The 26,474-nt window shown below is 37.3% G+C and overlaps 1 protein-coding gene across 2 annotated transcripts in view; it reads left to right on the top strand.

The window, feature by feature from the left end:
* Positions 1 to 26,474, top strand: part of tcf25 (transcription factor 25 (basic helix-loop-helix)) — a 291,833-nt gene that overhangs the window by 94,575 nt on the left and 170,784 nt on the right. For both annotated transcript variants that reach the window (XM_052612323.1, XM_052612324.1), the window contains 3 exons: positions 4,385 to 4,467; positions 19,082 to 19,212; positions 19,523 to 19,622. In XM_052612323.1, the coding sequence (XP_052468283.1) occupies positions 4,385 to 4,467; positions 19,082 to 19,212; positions 19,523 to 19,622 (314 nt within the window). The remainder of the gene's footprint in view (positions 1 to 4,384; positions 4,468 to 19,081; positions 19,213 to 19,522; positions 19,623 to 26,474) is intronic.

Genomic DNA, 26,474 nt, shown 5'->3' with positions numbered 1-26,474 from the left:
GGTTTTAGGATACCTTGAGCAGTGTGGCCAACTTTTATTTTCCCATATCTATCAGTTCAGTTTAAATAGTGTCTGTGCATTTATTTGCAATCAAGTCAATGATATTGCTGTAGATGAAGTGACCCCAACTATGCAAGCCAGAGGCGACAGCGGCAAGGAACCAAAACTCCATCGGTGACAGAATGGAGAAAGAAAACCTTGGGAGAAAGCAGGCTCAGTTGGTGGGCCAGTTCTCCTCTGACAAGACGAAACCAGTAGTTTAATTCCAGGCTGCAGCAAAGTCAGATTGTGCAGAAGAATCATCTGTTTCCTGCGGTATTGTCCTGGTGATCATCTTAGACCAGGTCTTTACAGGGGATCTGTATCTGGGGCTCTAGTTGTCCTGGTCTCCGCTGTCTTTCAGGGATGTAGAGGTCCTTTCTAGGTGCCGATCCACCATCTGGTCTGGATACGTACTGGTTCCGTGTGACTGCAGTGACCCTCTGATATGGATACAGACTGGATCTGGTGGCTACAGTGACCTCGGAATAAGAGAGAAACAGACTAATTTAATGGATTTGGATATTAGAAGCATATTAGTGTGATGTGTAAACCAGGTTAAAGAGATGGGTCTTTAATCTAGATTTAAACTGCAAGAGTGTGTCTGCCTCCCGAACAATGTTAGGTAGGTTATTCCAGAGTTTAGGCGTCAAATAGGAAAAGGATCTGCTGCTCGCAGTTGATTTGGATAATTCTGGGTATTATCAAATTGCCTGAGTTTTGAGAACGTAGCGGACATGGAGGATTATAATGTAACAGGAGCTCATTCAAATACTGAGGTGCTAAACCATTCAGGGCTTTATAAGTAATAAGCAATATTTTAAAATCTATACGATGTTTGATAGGGAGCCAGTGCAGTGTTGACAGGACCGGGCTAATATGGTCATACTTCCTGGTTCTAGTAAGAACTCTTGCTGCTGCATTTTGGACTAGCTGTAGATTGTTTACTAAGCGTGCAGAACAACCACCCAATAAAGCATTACAATAATCTAACCTTGAGGCCATAAATGCACAGATTATCATTTCTGCAAATGACATTGCGAGCATAGGCCATAATTTAGCTATATTTTTGAGATGGAAAAATGCAGTTTTACAAATGCTAGAAACGTGGCTTTCTAAGGAAAGATTGCAATGAAATAGCACACCAAGGTTCCTAACTGATGACGAAGAATTGAAAGAGCAGCCATCAAGTCTTAGACAAGAGTTCTAGGTTATTACATGCAGAGTATTTAGGTCCTATAATTGACACCTCTGTTTTTTAATTTAGCAGTAAGAAATTACTCGTCATCCAGTTTTTTTATATCGACTATGCATTCCATTAATGTTTCACTGGGCAGCGAAGAAATATAGAGCGGAGTATCATCAGCATTACAGTGAAAGCTAACACCATGTTTCCTGATGATATCTCCCAAGGGTAACACATAAAGTGTGAACAGTAGCGGCCTTGAGGTACTCCATACTGCACTTGTGATCGATATGATACCTCTTCATTCACTGCTGCGAATTGATGGCGGTCATACAAGTATGATTTAAACCATGCTAATGCACTTTCATTAATGCCAACAAAGTGTTCATGTCTATGCAAAAGAATGTTGTGGTCAATTGTGTCAAACACCGCACTAAGATCCAATAGAACTAATAGAGAGATATAACCACGATCAGATGATAAGAGAACGTCATTTGTAACTCTAAGGAGAGCAGTCTCAGTACTATGATATGGTCTAAATCCTGACTGGAAATCCTCACAGATACCATTTTTCTCTACGAAGGAATATAATTGTAAGGATACCACCTTTTCTAGTATCTTGGACCGAAAAGGGAGATTCAAGATCGGTCTATAATTAACTAGTTCTTTGGGGTCAAGTTGTGTTTTTTTTGATGAGAGGCTCAATAACAGCCATTTGAAAATTTTTGGGACATATCCTAATGACAATGAGAAATTAATATGACTTCTGGAAGCACCTTTTTAGGAGCTTAGATGGTATAGGGTATAACATACATGTTGTTGGTTTAGACGACTTAACAAGTTTATACAATTCTTCCTCTCCTATAGTAGAGAATGAGTGGAATAGGGCTGGGATAAACAATTATTTTTTAAACTATTAATCTAGCGATTATTTTTTCGATGCATCGAAAAAATATTTTTTCAGACCGATTCAATTTCGATTATCTCCCCATTAATTGACTACTAACAATTTATACTTGTTGATTTACATACTGTATCTAAATGAAAAAAAAACATGAATTCCTTAACATTGCAATATATGTTTATTGCTCTTCAAATTACAAAATAAAAGACTGATTAAGAATGCATTACTTTGCACTTGTATAGAGATAGCATTCAATAAAACCTTTAAGCCTCGAAAACGCATAGCTTACTGAAACAAGCTTACTGAACACATAGGGCCTAGCTTACTGAAAAAAAGTTCTTTCAGATGAAAATAACAACTTGATGTCTAGCATTCAATAAAAAAGGTCACCCAAAATACTTGTTAAGAGCATTTGAAAGAATACAGTAACCAATGTAAACTTGAGGGCTTTAAGCTAATACAGCTTAGAGTGCTTTTCCAAAAAAAAAAAAAAAAATTAACAGTGGGAGCCAGCAGCCTGTCATGGAGAAAAAAAAAAAGCTCCGAATGCTCCACATGAAACTTTGCCGTTCCACCCTTTTTCTATTGTGTCCAATGATTTTGGTTAGTATGCACGAGGGAGAGAGAGAGAGAGAGAGAGAGAGCAAGACAGCGCTCGTGTAGTTTGAAGACTGTGAGTGCGCGAGCGCGCGTGAAACTTTGGTGTTTCGCCCTTTTTCTATCGTGTTTAATGATTTTGATTAATATGCACAAGGGAGAGAGAGAGCAAGAAGCGCTCGTGTTGTTTGAAGACTGTTGCTTTGACAGCCGCCAAAAAAAAAGATCAATACAGAAAAACTCCTGAATTGGTTATATAACGTTGGACAGAATGTTGATCCGGCCATCGCGTATATTCAACGCGCACAAGGTTAACGTTTTGAAAACGTTTTTTAGAAAAATAAAAACAGATAGACGAATTGATGCGCATATTTTGCGTCGACGTCATCCATGACCTCGACGCGTTGTCCCAGCCCTAGAGTGGAACTGTTCTACAGGGGGTCTATAGTGCACTGTCTGATGCGATACTGTAGCTGACGGCTGAATGGTTACAATTTTATCTCTAATAGTATCGATTTTAGAAGTAGTTCATAAAGTCATTACTGCTGTGATGTCAAATGTCAACACTTGAGTAAATTGTTCATTAATTTAGCCACTGTATTGAATAAATACCTGGGATTATGTTTGTTTTCTTCTAAAAGAGAAGAAAAGTAATCGGATCTAGCAGTTTTTAATGCTTTTCTGTAGGATAGGTTACTTTCCCCCCAAGCAATATGAAATGCCTCTAGTTTTGTTTTCCTCCAGCTGCGCTGCATTTTTCGGGCTGCTCTCTTTAGTACATAAAACTAATATTAAAATAAAACTTTAAATAAATAAAAATTAACAAATAATGTATTAAAATATTTTTATCTAAGTTTTAACATTTATAAATGCTATATATAATTATTGTTCATGTTAACTAATATAGTTAAATAATTTAGTATTTAACATTAGTACAAGTGAAGTATGAACAACAAATCTTTACTGCATTTATTTGTGTTAGTAAAAAAATTGCTTGTTTATTCATGGTACAGTTACTGATGTACATTAGCTATACATTTTAATGTAGCAATCCATTTTGAATATAATATTAACTAAGATTAATAAATGCTATAAGTAATGTTCATGTTAACTTATATAATGTTAAAAGCTAAAACCTTATTGAAAAGTGTTACTAGAATTGTAGATCTATTGTTCTTTGTGTGTGTGTGTGAGAGAGAGAGAGAGAGGGAGATTTACATTAATAAATGCCATGTAATTATTGTTTGCGTAAATTAATATAATACATTTTAATAACTGAAACCTTATTGGAAGTGTTACCAAAGTTATATATTGTGTTGAGTGAGTGTCTCTTGATGTTTCGGATTAACCCTTACATTGCTGTATCCCTTAACTCCAAAATGCTAAAGGAAGTGTGTATTATAAAGTGTTTATAAATTTTACATTTATTATAAAGTGTTACCATTCCTTATGTCATGACTTGACAAGTGCAAGATGGCAACCAAACACCAGATATTGACCACACGGTCTAAACAAATGGATCTCATTTCATCACTTAATGATTGATTGTGTTTAAGTGCCAAAGATGATTCTTGAAAAACAAATGGATTTGTGTTTTGTGAATAAAGCCTGAAAATTGCAATTCTGAATGCTTTATGTTTGTTTGTATCCATGTTCAGATCAAAACAGAGACCGAGGCAGTTTCATCGGTGCACTTGGATGACTGTTTTCAAAGACACATGGCCCCGTTTCAGTCGACCAGGTCAGACCTGACCCAGTTTCATATTTTTCCAGAATGTTTGTTTAGTGCTCAGAAATATCACCCAGAGCTTCTGCTGTATCTTTTTGTAGGATTTGAGCAGAGCCAACCTGTGGGTTTGTGGGGCCCCTGGCAAAATCATGAAAATTTGGATTCTACCAATATAGACATGCTATGCCACAATTTACTTTTTGTCAGTGGAGAACAGTAGCTGTTTTAAAATGATTACATGTATATCTCCCAGCGTGAGACATTAAGGGACCTAGATGAACACCTGTATCAGTTATGGTTTGGGTCGGTGATGGATTTGGGGATGATTCACAATAAAACACTGAAATTTTCTTTCATATGACAGGGGCTCACAGGGGTTCAAGAAAGTAATTTAATAAATCCACAGGGAGAAAAATAATAACCACATGGGCGCTAAACAATAGCAGACCCTCAACTGAGGAAGACAGGGTTTACATTAATGGGGAAGGTAATCAGGAAAAACTGTTTGTGTGGAATATTTAGTTACAAAGAAAACAAAGTACTGGAGTGAAATCTGACAAAGGAAACATATTTAAATATACACGTCACAGCAATAAAATTAACTTGGATTAAAGGGATAGTTCACTCTCAGATTAAATTTTGATATGTTTTAGCTTACCTCAAGGACATCCAAGATGTAGGTTTCTTTGTTTCCTCAGTATTTCCCATTTTGTTATTTTTAGGTCCAACCGTTCTTGTCTGTGACTCACATAATGGATGTCTATGGTCACCACCTCAAAGAGGATGCACAGAGGAGTCAAAATTAAACAATTCCCCATCATAAGTACACACTGCTTCCCGATGTGATGTGCGCGCGCGCTCTGGCTTAGTCTGTGCAAGCCGCAGAAAGCCCCGGATGTGCTCTCTTGCGCATGCACATCACTCATTGTTTTTTTTTAATTTTTTTAGCACTCATTGTTTACCACATGCTACGCCACCAATCTGCACTGTAATATAATGCAGTAATTGTAATTAATTAATTTGTTTATAATGCACCCTGTATTCGTTGCGATTATAATAAAAATATAACACATTACTCACTCTATTGACAGCGTGCCATTGGGTCCCTCTGGCATTGGCCGTCGCCTCCAGTTTATACGTGGCATACTACACACAACGTGTAAAACGCTGGGTCTCAACAGCTGAGAAAACTCAGGATCTTCAGTCAGGCAGGTGTGTGATGCGATACTGTCAATATCCTCGTTGTCGTCTTGTAGTTGTTCCATTCGTGACAACATATGCTATCCACTTCTGTTGGCATCTCCCAACACTTGCTACTAAAAACCACCAATTTTGAAGAGATCTCTGTCTCTCTGAGGCTTGAAGGCGTGCTGCTGCAGCGGATCGCTCCTGAGTACTTGGTCTGTGTATTCTTGTTCAAATTAATATGGTTGTGAAAAAAATTCAACGGTGTCTATGGATATATTAAAATCGTCTTCCATTGCAATTTCCTGAACGTCTAAATATGTTTAGATCTTCACAGTGAAAGGTAATACTTCTGAAATCTGTGTAAACCATAGACAGTAAGTGTAAACAATGAGTGATGTACACGCGTGAGAGATCGCTTCCGGTGCTTTCCGCGCTTGCCCAGACTAAGCCAGAGCGTGCGCTCACATCACATCAGAAATCACTTGTGCCCTCAGATCAGTTGGACGTGGTTGTGTAGAAGAGGTAAAAACGATATAAATACTGTTCGTTTTCTTACACAAACTGCTCGTTTCGTGTCTTAAGTCATCAGTGTGTACTTATGATGGGGAATTGTTTAATTTTGACTCCTGTGTGCATGCTCTTTGAGGTGGTGACCATAGACATCCATTATGTGAGACACAGACAAGAACGGTTGGACCTAAAAATATCAAAATGGGAAATACTGAGGAAACGGAGAAACCTACATGTTGGATGTCCTTGAGGTAAGCTAAAACGTACCAAAATTTAATCTGAGAGTGAACTATCCCTTTAATAAATGTTATTTAGATTAAAGCTCATGTCGGCTAACAAAAACATTACATTGTCATCACATCTCAATCTCATGCACCACTAATAAGGCAGCCTGACATACACCTAAAATTCTAATGCAATGTCTGAAAACGGCAGCACCTTAGCACACAGTGCTCACATTCTCTCGTTCACTGTTGTCGTTAATGTCTAAATACGGATGGAAGTCTGTCTAATAATCAGAAAGAACTGTTAAGTAAAGGAATTAAAATGTATACAAAAAAAGTACTATAATAATTGCTTTTATAATAGTAATAGAAAGGTAAACATTATACTTTTTCGTTTTCATGTCAGCATTCAGCAAACACGCATTTATATCATTTAAACAAATCTTTGAATGACTAATGAACATTTAATTTAAAAAATCTTGCAAACTCAAAAACACTAAGATCTTTTGAGTTTTGCATTTGTGTATTCTGAATGATCGCATGTTTTCTGCCTGATGGTCGGTCCCTGCGAATTAAACGTGGATAGGAGGAGAGTTCAGCTTCAGTGGAGAAGCGCAAATTATGCTGCGCTTCATGCTTTTGCCCAATGTCATATTTGTGTCATTTTCACTGTGTGCTGTGTGTAAAATGAGTGTTACATTGGCTTTATTTGAAAAAATATGATTCCCAAAACCACAATGCACACAAACTTCCCAGATTACTGAGTGCCCTGTTGGATTACAGTGTAGCTGCACTGGGTAGTAATTAAAATGAACTCAAATTATATATAGGGAATTTTAATAATTAATCAGGAATATGATTAATATATATCTCATATGAACTAAAATTATTGAAGATGAAAAATAGGTCAATTGTATATATCAATAACTCATTACAAGGCACTGTTATTTACTCATTAATATGTCAATATTCCATTCTTCACATCAATTATCGTGATATCTTTTACTGGGAATTAATGCAAATCAAACAGTGGTTTGTCCAGCAAACGGCTGTAAGATTAACTTATCAACTTTCAATAAAGTTATCACTTCTTATAATTCCAGGAAAAATTGTTTCTGGCCATGAAACTATTCTGATGTGATGTATTCTGATGCATTTTAGACCGAAGCAATCATGAATATATATTGGATTTTAATAATTGTGAATCGTAGTTTGATGTATTATGAGTTCAGAGTAAATATGTGTATAACAATACAAACAGTAAAAACAAATACAAGACATAACGGATACAGATGAGAGGGAGAGAGAGAGAGAGAGAGAGAGAGAGAGAGAGGATGAGCGAGAGAGAATGAGAGAGAAATAGTCGAGATCACAGAATGATTTTGATGGCAAAATCATAGACCGTAACCTTTTGAAAGCGACTGGGTTCACGGCTTTGTTTGCGCAAACAACCAATAAATGTTCACGATCTGAAGCGGGAAAAAGTTTCTTTGTCTCTGGGGGACACCCACTCGAGTAATTTATGGTGTTGTCAGAATTCAGCAGTTATATTCCAGCAAGATGGTAATTCCAGAATACTACATCTTACATACCTTTCATATGTATGAGTGGTTCAGTCAAAAGATGACTGTTACACAGATACCAAGAATACAGTTAAAGGTAGGAAAAACAAAGTTACATTCATATGCAGAATTACACACATTTAAAGTTTGATTAACACACGATAAAATTGCAGATACTCGAATTTGATATGGGAAGACATCTAAGCACAAAAAGGCTATACAGTCAATACATTTATAATACATTTAAAAAATTTACTTTTCTCTTTTCTTACAAGAATTCCAGCGAGTTGGGCTTTCCTGTTTCTCCCATTTGGGTCATAAAGTTATATGACCTGGCTAGGGTTACAGAAACTACTTGAGAACATTAATTAGCAGAAACATTTCCAAGTTACAACTCAAAAAATCATAACCCTCGCATAACAGGCTAACCAGTTATGCAACGCACAAACCTATTGAATACATCTTAGTAATAACTTACATGATTATTGTGTAAGATTAATAAGGGAATTAAGATCAATATAACTCAAAGGTGATTGAATTACAGTGAAAAAGAACTGAATTAGTATGCAAATTATTCAGAATTAATATTTAATGCTTTATCAACTATTCGTCCACCGATAAGTTGAGGTTAGGGTATTTTATCAATCCTGGACAAAATATTATCCCGTGGCCTACGGTAATAATATCATGAAATTATGATAACTGATTATGAGCAAGCTAACAAAATCTACAGTTTAAGGCAGTATCTTGTAAGCACACAGCACAAGACACTGGAATGTAAAATCAGACAAGACTTTATTGAACTACTCTAATACACACAAACTAAACCAACAAAAACACACAAACATTCATTCAAACAGTGACAGAGAAAATTTATGTTATTAACGGAGGGTGAATGGAGTCCCAAGTGTCTAGCGTTAGACACTACTTCTTGACCGCAACCTGAGAGAATCAATCTACTAGCATTTTAATCTTAGTTCATTTTCTTAATAAGATTTGCACCAGTTTCAGCCAGAATTATGAGATATTGTGTATTTGCGTTTGGATGCTCCTTGTTGGCTTTGAATGCATTCCCTTCTGTAACAAAGTTGCTGGAGAGGGATTCTCTGGCGCTGATTGGCAGAAAGAAAAGAAAAAGAAAAAAAGAAAATAACTTATTATACAATAAAAACAAAGCCTATGTTGAGAATACTGTAGAAAAAGTAAAAACATGGTGCATACAGAAAGGGAAGACAATTGGATAGGTATACTTATGTCCAAAACTTTGGTGAGTACAGTCTGAGAGCCAGTGACCTTATGATTTGTCAAAGTTTCTATTTTTGCCATCTTTTGGCATACAAGTCCACCTTCAATCGTAACACACCAGTCCTATGCTCCAACGCCCTTATTTCCTGAATTACATCAAACCATTGTTGTGGTTCAGGTAAATCATGCTTCTACCAGCTTCTGGTTATGGTTTTCCTTGCTGCTGTAAGGAGTGTTTTTACCAGATATCGGTCCTCCTGAAGTGTAACCAGTGAAATATGACCCAAGTACAAGACAATACATGACAGAGGAATCTCATGTAGCAACAATCACTTTCTGGGGAATAATTAACTCACATGAAGTGAATATTCATGAGTCTATGAATATAACGTGCTTATTGCTTACAAATATTAAATTACCCAAAGAGGGAATATTTAATCATTTAAAGGTAACCTTTACTAGAATTAATTTAAGTTACTCTAGACAATCTGTTCGTCCAGCGAACTGGAAGCTAGACTTCCTTATCAAAATTCAATAAAAATACCCTTCTTACAAACTCCAAGAAATATTAATCTTCTGATCAGAAAAAAACAATATTTTCTGTGTCTGTACTACTAAGATTACTGAAAATTAATTCATATAAAACAAAGCTCGTAGCTAGATCACACGATTCAGGGACTTCGATCTCAATGAGCAATAAAACAATTCAATTCAAGCAAATTATAGGATTTAATAAAAACAGACTAAAGAGTACATAACTACAATTCACACGGAGTAAATATGAGTATATAGCAAAACGAAAATACAATTTAAACAAGGTAAATGAACAAGAATAATAATGAGATAAATGAGAGAGAGAGATAAAGAGAGAGAGAGAGAGAGAGAGAGGGAGAGAAAGTGAAAGTGAAAAGCAATCTCAGCGTGGCAATCTCAAACAGTTAACTTTGCAAGAGACCCCAAGTCATTGGATGATTTCACAAACATGGAATAGCCTAGACAACCTTAAACAGCAATTTTAGTTGCGATATAAGAAAGTACTTGCTTTGATCTGGCTCTTGTGCGTAGCTGCGCTCAAATTGTCCGGTCTGTGCGGCCTCAGCGTGGTTCTTTCCAGAGCAGATGATGCGCGAGCTCGATGGTTAAGGCGAAGGTAAACTTTGCCAAAAGATGACTAGACTTGAGTTCGTTTGGCTCGTGAAGGCAATTGAACGAAGTCAAATATCAGCAGACAATAAAGAAAAACTAGAATGAAACGAAAAGTAAAGAAGAATAACGGAGAACTTCTTGAAGTCCGGTTGCAAAGCTGGGAATCCTCTTTTCTCTCTGGCGGAATGCCCAGAATACAGGTTTCCTTGAGCTTTTAAGTAACTCTAGGTTTACACCTATTTTTTTAGTATGAGCCAATGAAGTGTAAACAAACTAAGGCGGGAAAAATCTTCTTTGTTTGCTGATTTCCGCCCACTGGTCTAATTTATGGCGATGTCAAAGTTACACATTTTCCTTAAGCAAGATCGTTCCTCTGAAACAATGCATCTTTTTGTAATTTGCTATCAAGATTCGTTACAGTCGTGTTTTTACGATTATCCCGACACCAAGAACTATGCTTTTACCAGTCCCGTATCCAAAGGTACAGAGTTATTCTTAATGAACTGCATATAAAGTTTGCATTAAACACACAGTAACCTTCATATATTCCACTATGCCGCATACATACATTTGAGCACAAAAAGGGAGACATTAAAATACATTTAGAGGTAGTTTTAGTAAAAGAAGGTCCATGGGCCAGCAAAAAAATGCTTGTGCCTGTTTTTGAGTGTGTGTGCGTCTCAAGACTGTGTGTGCGTCTGTTTCACTGGAATGTGCGATCAAGAAGGGGGGGTGTTTGTCTTCCCTTTTGAAGTTCGATATCGCATCTCTGGATAGTCTCCAAGGTGTTATAACTCTCATCCTCGCCAGGACATTGCCGTCATGGCGGCGCCCAGGGTGGTGAGTTATGTTGTAAGAGGGTTGTAAAACGAAAGTCCTTGTTTTTTCTTTAACTCACGTTCTGGTCTTTGAGTGTAGAATGTGTCAAAAGGGTCAGGATTCATTAACATAGAACAGATGGTTGAATACCATCCGCTCATTGGTGTTACACTCATATCCAAGCACCTTTGTTAAGGTTAGATGTACATCTTCCCAAAATGGCTTCAGTTTTTCACAACTCCAAAAAATGTGAGTATGGTGTGCTTCTAAGCAGCCACATAGTCTCCAACATTGTTGGGGTGTAGAAGAAGCTTTACTGCTGATTTTAGGTGTAATAAAGTATCGCACTAAATTCTTCCAATTGAATACCCTAATTTGTTGCGAGCTTGTGGAGGAATGTTGAATTTCACACACATCAAACCAAACACCTGGTAGAATTTCTTCATTTAATTCTTTTTCCCACCTAGATTTAAGGTATAATGTTGAGTTGCTCTTACTTTCCATAATACTTACGTAAAACATGGAGATTATTTTTGCACTTTTACTATTTGATTTGTATGCATTCATCATAATCTTTACGACTGGATTAATTTTGTGTGAAATTTCCATTTTTATTTCTGTTAAAGTAATCTCTGAATTGTATATACCTAAATAAGTCCCGATTAGAAAGAGAAAATTTTTCTTTGAGTGTTTGGAAAGTCAGTAATTCCTCGTTTTCCATTATTGAACATATTGCACTGATGCCTTTTGTTACCCATTGCTTATATGTGGCATCTCTTTCACCTGGTTTAAATTGAGTATCAAAGGCTATCCATCGAAGCACTTTTTGATCTTTGCTTAATTTAAATTGTCTAGCGAATTCAAACCAAAATTCCACTGCTCCAGAGGTTATTGAATCCAATTGACTTTTGACTACTGAAGGGATTTCTTTTTCTCCAAGAACTGACTGAATTTGATAACCCACCATATATGTCTCAATTTCCTTCCATCTAGCAAAATAGTTGTTGTTACACCAAAGAAAAAGTGGACGGAACTGAGCTGCATAAAAGTAATCTTTGAGATTCGGCAGGGCCATTCCTCCTTTATGCTTGGCTAATTGGAGTGTTGTGTATCTTATTCTGGGCTTCTTTCCATCCCAAATAAACCTGGAAATAATTTTATCCCAGATTGTAAACTGGTGTTTAGGTATATCTGCTGGCAAAGCTTGAAATAGGTATAGCAATCTAGGTAATATTTTTGTTTTAATGACGTTAATCTTACTGGCGAAATCTCATGGATAGGTAGACCACCTTTCCATATCGCTTTTAATACTCTGATTAATCACATTATAGTTAGCGCCATACAAGCTGCTCAGATTTTTTGTAATAATCACCCCTAAATATTTTATTTCTTCCAGGTCCCATCTTAAATTATGTCTTTGTCTGATTTCCTCAGATGGTTTGTAATTAAATTACGATATTTAGTTTGTAACCAGCTAAGAAATTAAATTGATCAAGGATTTCCATCAGTACAGGAAGGGAAGCCTCGGGATCTGTTAAATGGATCAATACATCATCCGCAAATAAACTAATTAAATGATCTGTATGTCCTATTGTAATGCCTTGTATTTGTTCATGTTGACGAATTGCCTGGGCCAGGGGTTCAATATAAACAGCAAATAATGTGGGACTGAGGCAACAACCCTGTTCCTCTTTGTAAATTAAACGATGGAGATAATGACCCATTAATTTTAATTTTGGCTGTTGGTTGTTGGTAAAGAGATCTAATTATATTTACAAAATGTTTATTGAAGCCGAATCTGTCCAACGTTTGGTAAAGAAATTCCCAATTGACCCAATCAAAGGCCTTTTCGGCATCAAGACTTAGTAATACTGCTGTCTTATTTTCCCTAACTATTTTATCTATCAAATGTAGAGTCCTCCTAATATTATCGTGTGTTTGGCGGCTTTTTATAAATCCAGTCTGGTCCTCGTCTATTAATTCAGGAAGGATAGTCTTTTTGCTATAATTGCTGTATACATCTTATAATCCACATTAAGAATTGAAATCGGCCTATAATTGCAACTAAATTCCCTGTCCTTACCCTCCTTTGGAAGTACTAAGATAATTGCCTCATTCCATGAAGGTGGAAGTTTACATTCTTTTTTAATCCAGTTAAATGTTTTTAACAGAAGTAGGGCTAGTTGTTCTTTAAATGTTTTATACCATTCTGCTGGAAAGCCGTCACTACCTGGTGTTTTAGATGTTTTTAAACTCCCAATCACTTTATTTATTTCTTCTAGTGTGAAATCTGCTGTGATGAAATCGTTTTGTATTTTGCCTATACTCGGTAAATCCATTTCATTAAGAAAATTTCTTGTCGCTTCCATTTTAGAATCAGAGGTATCCGTATACAGTTGTTTATAGTAATTTAGAAAAATGGCCTCTATTTTTTGTGGATGATGAATCAAACTATTTGTTTGTGGGTCTCGTATCCTATGAATGATCCTATCAACTTGCTGTTTACGTAAGCATCGGGCAAGTAATTTGGCTGCTCTAGGGCTGGATTCGTAGTATGCCTGCTTATAGAATCGAGCCTTCTTCTCGACATCTTGTTCTAACAGGTCGTTAATCTGTTTCCTTAATTGCTGCATACGCATTAGTAGTTTTGGGTCCCTGTTGATTTTGTGTTGTTGCTCCAAACTTTCTCTTTGGAGCAACAACAAACTTTCTCTTTTTTTAAATTTTAATTGGGTTACCCAGACCATTCACGTTTAAGGACATTAGTTTAACCTCAGTAGAGCCACCATCAAAACGATTCATTCTTACACCACTATGTTTCCACAGGCTAACCTTAAATAAAAAAATAAACTGTAACACGGTAACAAGCCAGGAACTGCTTAGAACAAGCATTATAACAGAAAAATATACGGACTTCCAAAGTCTGAAGAGCATTCTCCAGTTTTCAGCTGTGTCCGCGTATCCATCTCGATGATTTTCTTACTGTTCTTGCATGGCTAGCATGTTTGTTGATAGTTGTTAGTTAACTTCTTGTTTGAACTCAAGGATCTCTTCTCTCATATCATGTTTAATTTCGTCTTTGAATGTTCTTAGATCTTCTTTAAGTTCTGACTTGAGTTCGCTGATCTGCTTGCTTATAGTTTCAAGCCCCGTGTGCACATTCTCCGATGTTGTTTCGTCTCCATGTTGTCGGATCTCTTCTCCCCGCATGTCATCCACTTCGTCTTGCTCTGCACGGTGCAAATAGTTATTCGTTGTACTTTGCATCCCTTTACCTCTGCCTTTCTTCCCCCCTGTCATATCAAAGAAGAAAAATCACTTTTTTGAATCAAAAATAATTACACGGGGTAAATATAACGCCGACTTGCGAGAGCTAAGTGCTCAACCTGCCATTTTGGTCTGCAGCCAACCCGGAAGTCCTGAGAGTTTATTTTAAACGCTTTAATAAGCAAACTTAATAGTTTAAATATGGTGCATCCTACACACATCTACTTTATGTAAAAATTCTAGGGGTCGTAAAGTAATTTAAACCAAGCCATGCCGGCGCCAGGCCGGTCATTTAGCTTACTCTGCAGAGAGGTTGATTTACCTGCATGAGTTCCTAGGCTAAGAGCTTTGGGTTTTAGCCAAGGAAGGTGTATTGTTTTAGATTCAAAGAACCATGATTCATTAATTCAGAATCAATGAATGAATGAACTGCTCATACGTTACAACAGTGTTTACTTTCTTTTTAAATTGCATTTTTATTAAATATTAATTTATTTGTTAAAAATACATTGTCATTTAAAGTAAGTATTTGAAACTTTTTTTTATCCATTTTCAAATGATTTAAAATTTCTTAAATATAAATGAAAAATAAAATTATATTGTCTTTATATCAGCCGTTGGCCACCCTGCTTTCCAAGATATCTAAATCAAGTCACCTTTATTTATATAGTGCTTTTAAAAAGCAACAGAACCGAATTAGGAAAATAGTGTGTCAATGCAAAGGGCAGTTCAACATTGAATCAATGATGTCGTCATCCAGCTCAGTTCAGTTTAAATAGTATAATATTATAATAGCTCTTAAGTGCTTCTCAGTTCAGTTTCCCTCTTGGCAAACCCTGTTGAAGTTCTTTTCACGCCCTCGGCAGTCAGACGTGGCGGAGCGCGAGACGCCAGGTTAAGCACTCGTGCGTATGCCCAAGGTCAGCCCTTATGCTGGGCTAGGTGCCCATGTTTTGTGATTGCCCCTTCGGGTGATCCCACATGTGTATTTATCCATGGTACGGCTTCCCTCACGTCTTTCCCTGGCAGAGATTTCTCTGCCGTAACTGCTGTGTAGTGATCTCACCCCAGGCGGGCTGAGTCTACCGTAGGGTATTCTATGTAGCACTGCCCTATGGCCAGTCCATGTGTAATTTCCACATTACCTCCTATGCGCAGGATGTGGTTCCTTCCTTCTTTGGTTACTCTTTCCCAGTGTTATCCAATTCCCACTGTATGGAACAGCAGTGGTGGGTTCCTCTGCCTAAGCCTGTCCTATCTTCCACCCCAACTGGTTTGGGGGGACTTGCCAGATTTTGCAGGACACTGGAGGGGGTCAGCAAGTGGCGATTTCCATATGGACCCCAATTCATCAGTCACTGACGTAATGTTGGACGTGACTGACTGAAGGAGAACTATCTCGATTACATATGTAACCCTCGTTCCCTGAAGAACGATTGACTTTTGTTAACACTCGAAGGTGATTCGTCTCTCTAGCGAGATCCCAATTCGTCAGTCACTAATGTAACGTCTCCGTTTCCTCCTTCAGGAAACGAGGGTTCTATACATAAGATACGTACTACAAGAGCAAAAGAAATTGCTTTACCCAACTTGTGAGCTTGCAGTCTGAGTTTAATGTAATGAGAGAAAAAACAAAAGAGCAAGAGTTTTGTTATAATAACTTAAAATGTATTCATTAAAAACAATTAAAATCAACATGTGTTTTTTTTTGTTTAGAATTTTCTTGTAGTTTATAGGTAGGAACCATTACTATGAAGTAGAGTTGGGGTACTCGAACTTGGACTCGGACTCGAGTCCGGACTCGAGTCCAATTTTGAATGAACTTTTTTGAATTTGAATGAACCAATTTTGAATGACAAGGACTTGTCACGCACTCGGGTGAATTTGTACTCGGACTTGACATGGACTTGAACATTTTGGACTCTGAAAATATTCAGAGTACAGTCGAGTCCGCGTGTGTAACAATAAAACCAGCATAAAATTTAGATGATAAATTAATGAATGTCTCGCCTTATGTCATTTTACTGCACCACACCGGCAGGCAGCAGTAGCATATCATCTCTTGCAGACGAAACACACGCACCACTCACTGGATATCAATGTGGATTAGTGATGGGAAGTTCGATTCTTTTCCGCGAACCGGTCCTTTCGGACGGTTTGATTCAATAAACCGGTTGAAAAAAAACTGTTCACTGGTTCTTTTACGCTCGACGTAATGACTGGCATTGGCAATGTCGATCAAACATTCAAATATATAAAGTCAATAATCATAATTTCAGTCAGTTAAAAACCTCATAATCATGAAAAGTTTACAATTATTTTTTGCAACAACACACCCAAATACAGTAACTGCAATAATGTGCATACGAGGATTTAAGTCTTGAAGATATAAAGTAAATTAGGTGTCATCAGCGCAGAAACCATAAATAATCCATTGCGATGTATTTATTATTAAATGAATTTACGTTTCGTCAGATTGCCCTTCATTCAAGCCCTCGGATTACCCGCACTCATAACATTAGCACAGGATCAGTTCAGAATCAAACACCAAAAGAATCAGTTCGGTTCCGACGCGCAGTGAGTCAGTCGGCTTCACGCTGAATCACGCATGCGCAGTATCATCAGCTCCTCGGTTCTCGAATCGGACGCCTCCGAAAAAAACGTTTTTGTTTCAGTTTACTGATGGTCCGAAAACCGATGCAACCAATTCTTGACTCGAAAACGAGAATCGCTAAAACCGGCACGTGCTGCAGTTCAGTATCATCAGCTGCTCTACTTGTGTTCTTGTTCTGTTTACTACAAAATCAATTTTTGAATGTGTCATCATTAACTACAAATACAGTACAGATATTTCATAAATCATCCCTTATTCCTATTAAACATGGAGTCTTTAGAGTCTTAATTGTTGTCCAACTTCCCAGAAAATCCCTTTGGCCCATACATAATCTACAATATACAGATTAGAAACATGCATCTTAAAAAAAAAAAAAAAAATGTGTGTGTATATATATATATATATATATATATATATATATATATATATATATATATATATATATATATATATATATATATATATATATATATATAATTTATTTTTATTTTTTTTTAAGATGCATGTTTCTATTTATTTTAGCACACTTTCTGATGTTTAACAAAATACTTGAAAAATTACACGCTTGTACAGTATCATCAGTTCGTCGGTTCTCAAATCGGACGCGTCGGAAAGAAACGGTTTTTGGTTCAGTGTACTGGTGATCCGAAAACCGATGCAACCGAGTACCAAAGACAGCAGCAGCAACCAACAGATGCTGCACAGCTCAGCAATGCAGGATTTGCAAGACTAGAATTGGCCAAACAAGCAGTGCTACTTTATGATGCAAGTTCTCCCAAGACAACAGGAAATTCATAATGCCATCATTAAGGATCTCCTCATTGGCTGCACTTTACCTCTGTCAAATGTGGGGGAGAGGCATTAAATAATTGAAATCTCAGCTTTAACTCAGAATCAGAGTCAGAAAGAGCTTTATTGGCAAGTATTCTTACGCATACAAGGAATTTCTTTTAGTGACATAAGCTTCCAGTACACAGAGACAACAACAACACAAACAAACAAAAAAAAAAATTAATAAGATTTACAAATTGGCAAATAAATAAGTGTATAAACTATTTTGCTATACATGATAATGGAATAGGATTGAGTGAGGTGTTCTAGGATGGAGGGTTCACAAATAAATATATTATATTTATAAATATAAATATAACTGGAGGACAATATAGTTTGATGCAATAATAAAACAGGTTCATTTTTATTTTCATGCACTTGTAATACAATAAAACCTTTGAAACCTTTTTTGATAGGAAACTAGTTCTGTTGACATAAAATAAAAATGTTCAATGGCAATGACTAGATGTAATAGTGGTATTTTTTTTTTATTACATTTTTATATTGCAATTGGTTTAATGGGTTGAAAGGTTAAAATATTAATAGAATGTAAAAATTTACAATACCAATTTATAATCTTTTTTAATTTAATTACTTTCTGGACTCGGGCGGACTCGACTCGGACTCGGCCTTTAAGAACTCGGACTTGAGTCCAACTCGGCCCCTTTTGGACTCGGACTTGGACTTGGACTTGATGTTTGTGGACTTGGTCTTGACTCGTACTCGACAAAGGTGGACTCGGACCCAACTCTACTATGAAGAAAAGTAAAGGGTCGGACCAAAATTTATTTTTATTTTTTTGTTCAGTTTACGGCATACGTGTTGCACATGAAGTGACGTGACATTCAGCCAAGTATGAAGTGAAGTGAAGTGACGTGACATTCAGCCAAGTATGGTGACCCATACTCAGAATTCGTGCTCTGCATTTAACCCATCCGAAGTGCACACACACAGAGCAGTGAACACACACACACACACACACACACACACACACACTGTGAACACACCATTTATGCTGCGGTGCCCGGGGCACCGATGATGAATTTTGAATTCATGATGAATTTTGTCATTATTTGTTATTATTGTGAAGCCCTAATTTTATCACAGATATTAAATGACCTGTGTGAATTTTTTTTTTTTTGTTCCATGTAAAATAAAAAAGAATTGCTATGCTAACCCCATTAAAGTGCAGTAAAGGTCACTGTCATTGCTTCTTTTAGGTATTTCCATGAGTCTAGTGGAATCTAAAAACGGCATTCAGCACTTCACCTTTGAACATAATCGTGACTATCAGCAAGTCCAGTTCAAGTTTTTTGATGCGGTTGAGTCAATGGACCCCAATAACTTTGTGGTAATTTTATTGTGTATATAAATATTTGTGTAATTTTGTGTGTGTGTATATATGTATATATATATATATGTATATATGTATATATATATATATATGTATATATATGTATATATATATATGTATATATATATATGTATATATATATATATATATGTATATATATATATGTATATATATATATATATGTATATGTGTGTGTGTTTGTATGCATGCATGCATGTATGTATGTATTTTTTTTTTTTTATGAAGACATGAGTAACAGATGTGTTAGCTATGTATGATGACACCATTTTTCTCTGTTTTTCTTCAGGTTCTCCTGCAACTTAACCCATATCACATTGATTCACTTTTGCAGCTGTCAGATGTATGTCGCATACAAGAAGATCAAGAGACCGCCAGAGATCTCATCGGTGAGGAAGTTCACTGATGCAGTGAATGCGATTTTCATGTGCATCTCATCAGTAAAGAGACTCCTGTAATTAGATGTTATCTCCAGCACGTGTGTTCAGATCAGGGTTGCCAGGCTTTCACAACAAATCCTGCCCAGTTGCTTCTCAAAACTAGTCTAATCACGTTTCCAGGAGGTTCCCTGAAAAAAATTGTTTCCCGGGTTAAAATATATGTTTTTTGGCAGGGTTGCCTTGGTAAAATTCGCATTTTAGGGCACGTTATTGGTATTGTCACTTCGACCCGCGGACATGGAAAAACAACCACAGACTTGGCAACACTGGTTGGCATTTACTACACAGAGCCATAATTCACTGACAATCTACACAAAATAGATTTTAAAATTGCATGCGATTCTTTGTCGATTTTAAAAATGATTTTGTGTTCGTTGTCGGTAGACTACGGGTCTGTGTAGAAACTGCCGCTCCACCTGGACCAGTGCTGCTAAGTCTGCAGTTGTTTTTAAAGAGCCACACAGATGGGAAATCAAAAATTACCTGTATTACAGTGTATGATGTAGCTGTCCATCAGTGTAAACGATGTGCAAAGTAATTAAACCAAAAAGTACACGATTTATAAAGTTGTTGGCTTCTAAAGTAAGGAGTCGACTCTGAATCGCTGAAACGAGTCGTTATAGATTTCAAATCTTTTGCCCATCTCTATGTACGTCACTAGAACACTTTGCATAATAATCTCCGCCTACCGTCTTGGGAGAAACAAATCTCTGACCTGCCCCACCCCCCACACAGACACTCTGGTTGGTGTGATAGCATCATGTCGAGGAGACAGTGTGTTTTTAATTGTAAAGGCAAGTTTGTTTTTTCACTGCCAAAGAATGAAGATCAGAAGAACCAATGGCTAAAATTCATTTTTACCACAATACCAGAGCAGTACAACAAATCCCTTTTGTTGTGTTCACAACATTTCACTGATGACTGCTTTTCTAATCTCGGTGAGTTCAAGACGGGATTTTCAAAGTGTTTGGCCATAAAAGAGGGTTCATTACCAACTTTATTTGGACTAACAAGCATCTCCGAATCACAACCTGTAAGTATGATTATGAAGTTGTGTTTGTTTTCTCCCGAGCGTCTTATCAGTATGTGTGCTGTCTGCAGCCTTTGTCTGCGCTGATATTCATTTACAAACACGTCATTAAAATGAACTGTAACTCCGTGAATACTCAACGAAGAGACATGAGAGAGATATCTATAGAAAGCTTGACATGCCTACTTTAAAACTAAACAAGTGCTGCCAAAAATATCTCCGAATCACAACCTGTAAGTATGATTATGAAGTTGTGTTTGTTTTCTCCCGAGCGTCTTATCAGTATGTGTGCTGTCTGCAGCCTTTGTCTGCGCTGATATTCATTTACAAACACGTCATTAAAATGAACTGTAACTCCGTGAATACTCAACGAAGAGACATGAGAGAGATATCTATAGAAAGCTTGACATGCCTACTTTAAAACTAAACAAGTGCTGCCAAAAATATTCTGTGATAAAGTCCCCCCCCCCCAATTGGTTTACAACAATATAAACTTAAAATAAATATATATTTTATAAAACAACTTCATTTTGGTTCACAATCTTTTGTTTTTAAGTCAACTTTTCTTAGCAAAAGTGCCAAAGTAAAACAGTGTTGGTCATAATCATAGCTAAACAAAATGAAATAAACTGCGTATTCGTTATGTATGCTGTATGCTTTGGCTTACTCAAAGTTTTTAGCCAAGAACACAAGTCTATCAACCTTTGCAGGCTTGAGACAGGTTCGTTGGCAAGTGACGATGTTGCCACTAGTACTGAAAAGTCTCTCTGACGGCAAGCTTGTCGCAGGAATACACGGGTATTTGCGGGCAAGTCTGGTGAGATGAGGAAAGCTTGGTTTGTTTACTTTCCACTATGCAAGTGGATCCTCTTTGTCTATTGGAGGTGTTAGCAGGTAGGTTTTTAACTCTGCTTCCAAATCATCCTTTAGGGTCAGAGAGGAATCTCATTTTGCTGCAGTTTCATTCTGTTTAAAGAAGCTTCCCAATGACTTCTTTGCTTTCTTTGCCTGGGGTGCACTGGTAACGTTGGGCTCCACGTCAGTGGGCTTCCATCATCTGTGATGCCACTCTGGCCTTAACTTGGGTCGTCTTCTCTGCACTGATGAAGTCCATCTTGAACCGGGGGTCCAAAAAAGATGCCATATCTAGAAGCTTCTGAGTATCATCATCTTCGTATTTCTCGTTGAGGTAGTCCTGCATCATCATCTTTGTTCTTGGTCAGGTCTGTGTCTTCCTCTCGCATTTCCAGTAGTGAAGTGTTGAATAACTGTAGAACTGGCTTTACAAAGGAGACACTGACTTTGAATTTATCAACAACAATATAGTTTGATTTAATAATTCTGTGTTTTTTTTTCTTACGTTTTAAAGCTCTACGTACACACATAAAACATTCATTTTACAAGTTTTGTCAGGTTCAGGACAGGTTATTAATTAAAACAGCTGAGTAAAAATGTATATTTATTAAGGATCAAGCTCATGGTCATTACTCACCAACTGCAAGATGCAGTCTGTGGCTGAAGCACTGTAGCCTGGTCCACTTGTTCAGGTCAGCAGCTTTCACCATGGTCGCTGCATTATCTGTTGTTATATAGACTTGACACATCTCATCTAAGCCCCAAGCGGACACCGCTTCTCTCAGGGCCTCTGAGATATTCTCTGCTGTATGACTTTCGGGAAAAATGCCGTCTGCAAAGAGCGACTTTTTAGCTCAAAGTCCTCTGTGATGAAATGGACCGTCAGACTCATGTAGGGCTCCGTTGTGGAGCACATGTCTGTTGTAGTTGCATAGTATTCCACGTGCGTCAGTTCTGCTTCAATCTTAGATTTGCATTTTTCATACTGGTGTTTTATCGCAACTTGGGAAAAATGTGCGGTATGGTATAACATACCGCCTGTCAAGCGTTCGGATCATTTTCTTAAATCCCTCTTTGGCGACGGTATTTGATGGCAACATATCTTTAGCAATATGAAACCTTATTGCGTCTGTTATTTCTTTCTGTTGTAAAGAGTCTTTCTGGTAAGGTGTCACACTGGCAAAGGCATCACAAATATTTGTTTGTTTTGGTTGACATCCAGATTTGACTTTGTATTCATCGTAAAGAGCTTTGTGGTGCCGTTTTAAGCGATCAGACAAATTGGTGGTTTCCTTGTTTTGTGGCTACAACTTTATGACACTCCATGCAAAGTACCTCTTTTTGGTCATCCTCCTTTTTGTAGCTGAAATAGTCACAAATAGATGATTTATGCTTTCTTTTTGGTGCAAAATAATTTTTTTGCGGCGGATCCTCTTCGTTGTGCATTTTTAGCAGTGAATGTTGGCTGTGAGCGGTGAGCAGGGGCACAGCGAACCATTCACTGTGCAGGCATGCGGAAAGTGCATGTTACCCCAGCAACAAGCCATACAACAAACTCGTGTTTACTGTGTGATACCCTGGTACTACCATTCTCTTAATACACCATGGGCTGCTACCCTTCACATTGCATGTTCCGGCGATGTGACTATAGCTCATGCGCACATCGCAATGTCGATGTTAAAACAGAATATCATTCAGCCCTAGATGCAACGATACCATTTTTTCAGAACCGATCCGATACTGAAGATTCTGAGTATCTGCCGATAACGATCCAATCCGATACCAGTTTTTTTTTTTTATATAGAATTTCTATACTTGTGTTGACCTGATCATCATTATTTAGTGTTAATCACAGTCTACTACTTTAAACACAACTTCATTTTAATGAGAAATAACAAATGATTAAAAAAATCATAAACTATTACAAAAAATTTTATAAACTAGGTTGGTAGATATTTCAGCAGCAAAAGATACTCTAGATTCTAGAAAAATCAAGGGAGCACAATAATTTTATCAAAACTATTGAAATATTTTATTTACAAATAAAAGTGAATAAGTCTCAAATCTGGTAAAATGTTAAACATTGCTCTTTGTATTGTTGTAAATTACATTATTGAAAGAAACAATCATGTACATTTTTATAGATATCTAAAGGACATTTCTTTTAAATCTATACCACAGTAATAAAGGCAGCAACATATCATAGATAGATAAATCAATTGTGGATAATGCTTACAGCAGACGCAAAACGGTTCAAACGATTCAGTCTGATTTGGTGAACTGGTTCAAATGGTTTACTAAGAAGAAACGGTCCAGTCAAATGATTCATTCGCGAACCAGACATCACTAGTACAAAGAAAAGAGATATCGATACGTTGTGTATTAAATCTCCGCATTAGTTGAATGAGCCTTTTCTTTGAACAGTTATAAACCTCAGTTACTGTGCGCTCTTGAAGAGAGTTTCATTGTTTTGACTGTAGTAACCGCACAAAACACACAGTCTGATTGATGAATGGAGGATGACAGACAGCCGCAGCGGAGATTTGCATCATGGATGTTCAGCCGACAAATCTGCTGCAACTGCATAATGCTATCATGTCAATATGGAACAAAATCTCTAAGGAAAGTAATATTAACTTTATTCTGTTGATGTTTATTTAACTTTGGATAATTCATTTAAGTTCACGTCTCGCGGACCCTTATGCCTTTTGAATTTAACATGTACGTTCCCTTGGAACTGGAATAATGGCAAAATATCATGTGAACTACACTTGACAGGGCACTTACGGTCGAATAAGACAACACTTGAATGCTGCTGCTTAAACAAGACTTCCTCACTGAAGAGAAAGTGTTGGCTGGTGTCACCATCTTGCGAATCCTGCGAAACCAAATTCGGGGGATTCCTACTTGAGGAGCCCTCTCGAATGCCACCCCCTCCATGCATCTGTACCATCCACCCCCCACCCCGCCGGGATCGGCTAGATTGGTCGGTGCCCGACTGTGAATTGAACTGCCCATAACACCCGGACCTTAAGGTCTCTCAACATGGGGGTGGTCTCATTCGAACAGGGGATTTGAGACCTATAGTCGATTTGGCATTCAAGAGGGTTCCTTTTGCTAAAGGGATCCCCCGCATTTGGTTCAGAACCTTGCACCGTTTTGGAGATATGGCTGTTCAAATTTTCAATGGTAATACATACTGTACATTTAAAGTTTAAAGCATTTTTTCAGGTCGCCAGTAGCAAACAATGGAGCGCACTGGTGGACAGACTATGTATTTACACCATTTACAAGCATTTTATCTGTGTTTTATGTTCTGTAAAAAAAAATATATATCTGCGACAGGCTCATATCGGCCAATAAAATCAGCAAACTGATATATCAGTCAGCCTCTAGTCTTTACACTGACACGCATTGTATAAAGGTCCTAGATCACGTAATTTTCAAGTCATTTAATGGTGTTTTTGTTTACCTAATTTTTCTCTCTGAAAGACTGTTGGGCAACTGAGGTATGTTAGGTATGTTAAATAATGGTGCATTCCAACTTCTACTGCTTAGAGCAGGGGTGTCGAACTCAGTTCCTGCAGGGCCGCAGCCTTGGACAGTTTAGTTCCAATCCTGCTCCAACACACAAACCATGTAGTTTTCAAATCAGCCTGAAGGACCTGAATATATGGTTCAAGTGTATTTAATTAGGGTCCAAACTAAACTCTGCAGGTCTGTGGCCCTACAGAAACAGAGTTTGACACCCCTTGCTTAAAGCCTTGTTGTCATTCATGTAAAAAAAAAAAAATGGTGCTACCCTAATTTTTCTAAATCTTTTGTAACTTCTTTTATAAATGATTCTTATTGTAAGCTTGGAGAGATGTTTGGCATGTTGTGTTTTCAAATCATAAAACATCATAAGTGACCCAGTGATGATGTTTGATATGTATAGGTACATATAAAAAATTAGAATATCATGGAAAAGTTATTTATTTTTTGTAATTTAATTTAAAATAAGCAAACTTTCTTATATTCTAGATTCATTGCATACAAACTGAAATAATTCAAGATTTTGTTGTTTTAATTCTGATGGTTACGACTTACAGCTTAGGAAAATTAAAAATTCAGTATCTCCAAAAATGTGAATATTCCATTTTAAGCTTGATTAGCTTGATTAATTTTGAGTATAATTACTGGGTACCTCTTGGGCTAGTTGAGAACATGCACCCACAATTATGGGAAAGACTACTAACTTGACAGTGGTCCAGAAGACAATCATCGACACACTCCACAAGGAGGGTAAGCCACAGAAGATCATTGCTGAAAGAGCTGGCTGTTCAAAGATTGCTGTATCAAAATATATTCATAGAAAGTTGACTGGAAGAAAAAAGTGTGGTAGGAAAAGGTGCACAAGCAATAGGGATGAACACAGCCTTGGGAAGATTGTCAGGAAAAGCAGATTCAAGAACTTGGGAGAGCTTCACAAGGAGTGGACTGAAGCCATAGTCAGCGCATCGAGTCGCCACGCTCAGACAGCTTCAGGAAATAGGTTATTGGCAAAAATTCTTGCTGATAGTTTTCCGGGTTGTGTCTGTTGCTGGAGCGGCTAAGAAGGCTCTGTTTCCATTGTACAGTGCGAGAGTGGCCTCTAGTGGTTGAAATCACTGACAGCATGTGCTATTTGTTTAGAAGTGATGCTGCATGCTGAACAGAGCGTTAAACTTCAGACCAGATTTAAATGCAGCTGACAGAAAATCCTGCCCTGCCACGGAATGCCATTCACATAATTTTCCTTTAAAGGAATACTCCGAGTTTTTAGGCTGATTCACAGTATCCCCCAGAGTTAGATAAGTCCATACATAACTTTTTTATTTCTGTGCGTTCTGTAAGTGTTATTTGACGCACCCACCACTAGCCTAGCTTAGCACAAA

The sequence above is a fragment of the Carassius gibelio genome, chromosome A13 (assembly GCF_023724105.1).
Source record: "Carassius gibelio isolate Cgi1373 ecotype wild population from Czech Republic chromosome A13, carGib1.2-hapl.c, whole genome shotgun sequence".
Classification (NCBI taxonomy): domain Eukaryota; kingdom Metazoa; phylum Chordata; class Actinopteri; order Cypriniformes; family Cyprinidae; genus Carassius; species Carassius gibelio.
This window is presented reverse-complemented; position numbering and strand designations above follow the sequence as displayed.